Genomic DNA, 7,446 nt, shown 5'->3' with positions numbered 1-7,446 from the left:
GTCTAATAATGTTGTCATTTTTGTTACATTTACACTTTAGTCATAAGTTTACATACACCTTGCAGACTCTCCAAAATGTTATTTTTATTATTTTTTTAATAAGACGGATCATACACACAGGTTTCTATTTAGTACTGCCCTGAAAAATCTTTTTCACATAACAGATGTTTAATAGCCTAAATAAAATACAAACACAAAATAAAGACAGATTACATATTAATATTGTGTCATTACCTGAATGATCCACAACTTTTTTTCTTTTTTTGAACGGTTGTTCATGAGGAAAAATCCTCCAGCTCCTTACATTCTTTGCTTTTCCAGCATCTTCTGCATATTTGACTCCTTACTAGCAGTGACTATGATTGTAAGATCCATATTTCCACACTGGTGACAACTGCGGGACTCATACACAACTATTACAAACCCTGCAGACATTTAGTGATGCACAAGGAAGCATCCGTTAAGAGCCAAGCGGTGTAAACTTTTGAACTGGATCATTGGCACGAGCACGGCAGAAAACTCGTCTAACACTTATTATATATTACACACTTGTACTAGTGTTGTAGACCGGTCTCGAGACCACTTTTTGATGCATTTGTACTCGGTCTTGTCTCGGTCTCGGACATTGAGGACTCGGGATTTTTTCTCAAGACCAGTGTTAGAAATGAATTGACTCCAACAAAAGTGCCCCAGTCTCTGTCTTTATTCAGGCATGAATAAACAATTCGTCCAGCGCTGGAGGAGAGAAGATTCTCTAATCTCAGACAATAGTGTACCATAGATATAGGAGAAGTATAAGGGGGAGTAAAACCCCTCCACCAATAAAACCATACATTACATCATATAGCATAGTTATACAAGACATCTAAATATGGTCAGTTTCCTGTCAAAGCTCCACACAGACATCGGGGTCCAAACAGGACCCTCCAATGTAAAGAATGAGAGACCCTCGAAACAGCTCTCCACTTGAACAGAAGGGGCCTTCTTAATGTATAACAGATGTGACCATTACATTAACATAAAGGAATGCTTATGCTGCGTTTGTAGGTCTGGGAGCATGCAGGAACATAGAACAAATATTTCTAACAACCAGTCAAGACCATAACTGTGGAAATATCACTAAATTGCCAGTATTTGTCTAATATTTTTGTTAGAACATGCTTTGATTGGATGTAAAACGTACTGATTCAAATCCAAGCAATAACGTGACTCATTGGTCATTGCTCGCACTCCCAAGAAAGTGAGCTGTGGTTGTCTGGGAGCGGGAGAAGATGTCTGCAAAATCTTCAGTATTACAATTCGGCTACAAAAATCATAAAGAATATATTTGTAAAACAACATCCAGAAGAAAGCATACAGCTTCTTGTAAATTCTGCAGTGGTTCGCTTTCAGAGACGGTGGGAACTACGTCAAACTTTTATCGTCACTTAGAAAGGAAGCACAAAGAAAGGTAAGCTAACGTTATGTGTAAGTGATGTTAGCTAAGCTGGCTAGCTAATGTTAGCAATCCAAAGCGAATTTTTGTCCCGCCATAGTCTTATTTGATCGGTGAGTAATTGTTACCAAGGTAACTGTTCCTTCAAGCAAGGCGGGGTCAAGAAAACTTAACTACAACGTACTCATACAAAAAAAGAGATTTATTGACAAATAAACCAATAAGACAATACATCTATCAAAGAAAAGAAAAGACATTGTAGAGCACAAATTCATTTCCCCTCAAAAGATATTAATAAACAGCCAACCCCATTATAAACCCCAGTACAATCCCAACTTTGTCACACAGAACAATTCAAAATAAAACAAAGTAAATTACACAAACAACCCCAAAATCATATCAAATAAAACTATAGCACACTCAAACCCAACCAAAGAAATCAATTCTTTAGTCACCTCACGATCCGATCCAATTCCAGAATGATTCTTTATCTACTCCTCCCCTCCCCTCCCCTCCCTATTAATTCATTAGTTTGCATAGGTAATTAAGTACTTTTTTTTTTAATTAAAAAAAAACGTTAAAAAAAAACAGTTGTATGCTAAGAATTTTAAAATTATTATAACTTCAAAACATACAAGTAGCAAATAATAAAGAGGAGCATTGAAACATAAACAAACAATGCTTTCAGTAGCCTATTTAAGATTATTATTATTTAAGATTTTTTCTCTCACCCCTAATGTACAAATAATAAAACATTGCAATTTTGTGGTTTTAGTTATTTTGCGAAGTTTGTTGTTGAAGATAGAACATATTTTAGCAAGTATAAGAACTTTTAGCACTCTTACCGAAACGTAAGAAACTTCTCCACATCCTTCAGCCACCTCCTGTTTAGCACAATTTGTGACAAAGCCTCATGTGCAGCAGAGCCAGGTGGTATGACGACTTTGTTTGCGGTTTCCTCATCCATAGGTGCATGGAGGCATCTGCCGAGGGCCCACTCGTGCTCTCCACAAACATGGTGCAGTACACCTCGCCAGATACACTGAATAATAAAGTAGAGTAAATCATAGTCATAATGCATGTCAAGTTAAAATACAACATCATAGGCCGGACATAGCATATAGAACTGAGGACACCCAAATTATAAGAGTCAAAGTTTCATCTGATTATTGTATGTATTTTTATATTATCATATGTCATATTAACCATGAACTCCTCCCGGTTGCCTGCTTTCTGACAAGAAAACCAAAAGTGGTTGACAACATCCTTCAGCCAAACAAGTATTTGTGACTGACCAGATATCATCCCAGCCTGTGGAGAAAAGTCAAAAAGTGTTTTTAGGGAAAAACTGTTAAACAGTAAAGTACAGGGTGGGCCATTTCTATGGATACACCGTAATAACATGGGAATGGTTGGTGATATTAAAGTCCTGTTTGTGGCACATTAGTATATGTGAGGGGGCAAACAAGATGGGTGGGGATGGGTCACATATACTGATGTGCCACAAACAGGACTTTAATATCACCAACCATTCCCAAGTTATTACGGTGTATCCATAGAAATGGCCCACCCTGTACTACTCAATGAAATAAACCAAATAATACCAACTGTATTTTTGTCTTACCGCATGTAGTCTCTTGGTCAGATTCTTAGCTGCATGCCAGATGTCCAAGGAATGGACTACACCCTGGTCCTTGCATCTCCCTTTTTCTGGATCTGATGAGCAACAACCAAACACACATGAAAAACAAAAACAAATTCTCACTCAAATATCAAAACAAAATCATGATTTCATTCTTACGCATTAGGGAAGCAATCTGCACGTGGGCATCGGTTACTATTTCTTTGATGTTTAGCTCCGTCATGAGTCTATCAAAGGTCTTTATGAAAGCATACTTCTCCATGGCCACACTCTTACGGTCAGTCTGCCTCTTGTCCACAGTGACAATACTGATGATGTCCATTGTGTCCTGCTCCATAGTAGTATATGTGCAGTACTGGGCAGAGTGACCTTTGATGGTAAAAAAAAAAGTCAGTAAATCAAATAAATTCAACAGTACTGACAAGTCACAAACCTTTGTGACTTACCTGGAGAGTCCATCCTTCCATCAGCTAGAAAAGAAATAAATAACCTTGTAAACCTGCACCAAACTCTGACTGTTTTCAGTTTATTGTCTAAACTGAAGCTGATCATGTATTATTAAGGTTTAATTAGTTATAAATTGTAGTAAATTACTTGACACCATCGTTTCAAACATCTGAGGCCTTGTTAATCAACAGAGTTTAGTACTTACCAAGGGCAACAACACTGTCTTTTGAGCCTAATTTTTCGATAATGGCCTTCCTCTTCTCCTCCCAAAACTCCTTTATTGGATCTACACAGTAGGCAGACTGTATAGCGTAAAAAGTGTTGGATGCCACCATTTTCATGTTCATAAACTGGAAGAGGAGGGCGATCTTGGAATAATTGTTGCCAGACAGAAGAATGTTTGTGGATAACATGAAGTCTCCCCCTTGCATGTTATGCTTTAGTAATGGCTGGCTGTTCCACATCCACAGTTTATGTCCATGTGGGCAATACTGTGTAGAGAAGAGAACAGAAATGTTTTATAAAAAATGCTCCAGTTTTTTTCTTAGGTTCTATTGACAGCTGTTCTCTATTACAAATAATTTGATACTATGACTAGTTACAACTGATAATGTAAATTCACCCATTCCAGAACAGCTGCAGTGCCTCGTGGTTGCAAGTTGACCTGAAAAGGTGGGAGCCCATCACATTCCACTCCCGTGCTCTGGTCAATGTAAAAACATTTGTTGATTGGCAGTTTCAGAAAACAGACCAGTTGGATTAGGTTTCTGTGGAAAGCTATGCTTGCAGGCTGGTTAATGAGGTCGGTTTCTGCATCGACTCGAGCAAAGGTAGGGAAGGTGGGAATGTCTGTTGTTGGATGATGAAAATCTTCCGAAAGGTCTGCCTCTTGAACCGTCTCCTCGCGGTCATACATGTCCAGGACAGCCTCTTCAAGCCCAATGACGGGGAGGCTGTCAATGTTTTTCTGTAATGTCCCACTAGCACTGTGTAAAAAAAACATCATAAAAACACCCAAGTGAAAAATATGAATATAGACTATTTTCCAGATAACAAAAAAAAATAAAAAATATTAACATTGATATATCACTAGCTTGTAACATTGCCACAATACAGACCGCACATAGATAGGTGGGACATAGTCTGCATCAGATGGGTCTGAGGCCAGTTCGTCCAGCAATTCTATCCTGTAATAGCAAAAACAGGGAGAAATAATTCATTCGTACACACAAACTGTAATATTGACATGCTAGAAGCCAAAGTATGGTGTTGATCATTTGTAACTTACACACTGTTCTCAAGGCTGTTGGCTTGCTTTTCATCTATGAGAACTGAGTGATCCCGCAACTCCAGTGATTTGATGCTACAGAAACACACAGCATGAATATGTGAAGCACAAAATTGACAATGTCACAATATTGAAAAATGAAAAGATATGCATTTTATTCATAATAATGACACGCATGTTTACCTTTCCTCCAATAGCCCCAATGCTTGATCTTCTGTCAGCGGTTGTACTCCTGCTATTTGGAAGTCATCCCTGTTTAAATAGTATTTTGGTATTACAAACTAACACATTGTGCCATAGCCAAATCACACACAACAGAATTAAACAGAATGCCATCAACAGTCAAATTACATTGTGACACCGCCATAATGCATAGTAGTAATTCTGATTGCTAAAGTGCATTTTCAATAGAGCAAGGATAAAATAAAACATTCCTGTCTGATTCCCCTGTAGTTACTGAACTAGGAAGGTCTGGCAATTCTAACACCTTCATAGGTGTCGACGTAGATGGACCCTTTCCTCCTGACAGTGTTGTTTTCTCATAGCTGTAAATAAATAGCCATTGTTAGAAAGCTGGGAGTACAGAGTGCATTTACAAGTGTTACTTTTGTTAGTGTTTCTGTGTATCTAGTCTCCCCTCATGTGTACACTACTCAATCCTCAATCCTACACTTAATCCTGTATGTACGCACACCTCAGGAGAACATCAGATGGTTGAGGCGCTCTTTGTAAAGGGCTAGCAGCTAACGTAAACGTTATAGTTACGAAGTTTGTCATGGCTTGCCCTACTAGCCAATAAATTTAGCTAAACACTTTTAGCAAAAAAGCCAACGTACATAACAACCCAACCAGTACTTCTTTGGCCATTTTTATACTTCTATGGAGTAACAATCTTAATGCACTCGTGCTCTGAATAAAGATTCATAAAAGACAGTAACTTTTTGAAACGGTCTCGTGGCTGGCTACCTAGCATCCACATTTTGGCTAGCATAATATCGTTAGCATTACACCACAAAAACAATGAAATAATAATATATTGCAAATGGGCTGTATATATGTCTTACCTTTGCAGTAAAAAGAAAGCCAGCTCGGGATCTGTTTTTATACCCAGCGCTGACCGGAGCTCCCGCCAAGCATCAAATGCCGCTCCGATGTTGACTCTAGTCTTTGCACGACGCCGGTCGCTCTCTCTTTTTGCCACACTAGATACGTTTTTTTTTTTTTACTTCCGAGGAGTGTCCGTGGGTGTCTGAGTTGTGCTGGGGGCTGGTCGCTTCTTTCCATCCGAAGAGTCCATTTGAAAACACAGATTGCTGCTGCTTACTATAATGGCTGCCGTGCCGTACGGTTGTAAGCCCAAGTAGACGAGAACGCGCATGACGTCACATTTTGTGAATTTTCGCGCCGATTCGGGCCCGACTCCTCCACACACGATTGAGCCTACAGGCTGATAGAGGCAACCGTGGTGGACAGTCAAGGTGTCATTCTTTTTATTACATCATGGTTGGCTCAAACATGTACAAATGAAAACTCTATCTTAAAGATTTTTTTAAGTAAAAACCTACACAATGCTCCTTTAATGTTAATGTTTTGAAGTATTAATAACTCAAAACAACCATTTAATATGTATCTTGGGCATTTTTGCACACTGTAAAAGATGCTGGATATAATTTACTGTTTTTATAGTTTTTGTGGTGTTGGGCAACTACTCATCTATGCGTTTATCCATTGCAGTGAGCTTACATTTATGAAGAGTGTTTTGCCACTGCAGTTTGTTAATGAAACGGTTCCCAATTAAATACATTTTGTACTTTTATAAATCACATGCAGTTAGGCCACTGACTTTCTGACCTCTTTGTATTAGATATCTTTTGTTGCTTTGATTGCACATAAAAGCTATAAAAGACTCTTACTTACAATAGTTGTTCCTAAACATCAACATTTCACATAGAATTACTGTATTCATTACAATACACAGCTTTTCTGCATTTTAAATGTTGAATGTTTGGCTTTTTTTTACACATTTAGCTATGTGGTTTGAAGGAAAAAAAAAGGATTGTTGTTGGTTTAAAAACAACATAACTTTATGTATTGTTTCGAAAAGGCGGAGAAAAGTGAAGACTTTAGTGATGAACAATGAATAATTGTTTTACATTCTGTACTAAATGATGGAAGTCACCCATGAGTATTGAATAAACATGGTTTATTTATTTCAGCTTTGAGTGTTTAATATCTAGGTGTTTTTATGGGAATGTGGATCTTTCAGATCAATTTGAGAAGCTCTTTTGATCATGTTTCACATTTTATTGTGTCATGTAGTGTGGGACGCTGGTCTTGGTCTCGGCCCCTAAAAGTCTTGGTCTTGACTCGGTCTCGATACACTCTGGTCTTGGTCTTGACTCGGTCTCGATACACTCTGGTCTTGGTCTTGACTCGGTCTCGATACACTCTGGTCTTGGTCTTGACTCGGTCTCGATACACTCTGGTCTTGGTCTTGACTCGGTCTCGATACACTCTGGTCTTGGTCTTGTCTTGGTCTCGGGTTAGGTGGTCTTGACTACAACACTAACTTGTACACAGAAACGTAGACTCAGAGGCACGTTATGCAGATCTTACGTATGTCGCGGGTCTAAG

At 38.5% G+C, this 7,446-nt stretch overlaps 1 protein-coding gene across 1 annotated transcript; it reads right to left on the bottom strand.

Moving 5' to 3' along the window:
• Positions 1 to 2,169: 2,169 nt before the first annotated feature.
• LOC307005041 (uncharacterized protein) lies at positions 2,170 to 5,989 on the bottom strand. The gene is made up of 12 exons (XM_079624774.1): positions 5,877 to 5,989; positions 5,251 to 5,357; positions 4,996 to 5,068; positions 4,813 to 4,887; positions 4,643 to 4,711; positions 4,147 to 4,510; positions 3,730 to 4,015; positions 3,524 to 3,547; positions 3,237 to 3,446; positions 3,060 to 3,151; positions 2,642 to 2,746; positions 2,170 to 2,477 (listed from the first exon to the last, which is right to left on the bottom strand). The coding sequence occupies exons 2-12, from the start codon at positions 5,303 to 5,305 to the stop codon at positions 2,277 to 2,279; spliced, it is 1,554 nt and encodes a 517-aa protein (XP_079480900.1). The 5' UTR covers positions 5,306 to 5,357; positions 5,877 to 5,989; the 3' UTR covers positions 2,170 to 2,276.
• Positions 5,990 to 7,446: the final 1,457 nt, after the last annotated feature.

The sequence above is a fragment of the Phoxinus phoxinus genome, assembly GCF_949152265.1.
Source record: "Phoxinus phoxinus genome assembly, chromosome: 1".
Lineage (NCBI taxonomy): Eukaryota > Metazoa > Chordata > Actinopteri > Cypriniformes > Leuciscidae > Phoxinus > Phoxinus phoxinus.
Note: the sequence above shows the minus strand (reverse complement) of the source record. Positions and strands in the feature narration are given on the sequence as shown.

Excerpts from the sequence above, each read along its gene's own strand:
- LOC307005041 (XM_079624774.1), bottom strand. The coding sequence starts at position 5,305 with ATGAAGGTGTTAGAATTGCCAGACCTTCCTAGTTCAGTAACTACAGGG. Across the intron at positions 4,712-4,812 it reads AACAGCCTTGAGAACAGTGT|GATAGAATTGCTGGACGAAC; the intron begins GTAAGTTACAAA and ends TTGCTATTACAG. Across the intron at positions 3,447-3,523 it reads TGGAAGGATGGACTCTCCAG|GTCACTCTGCCCAGTACTGC; the intron begins GTAAGTCACAAA and ends TTACCATCAAAG.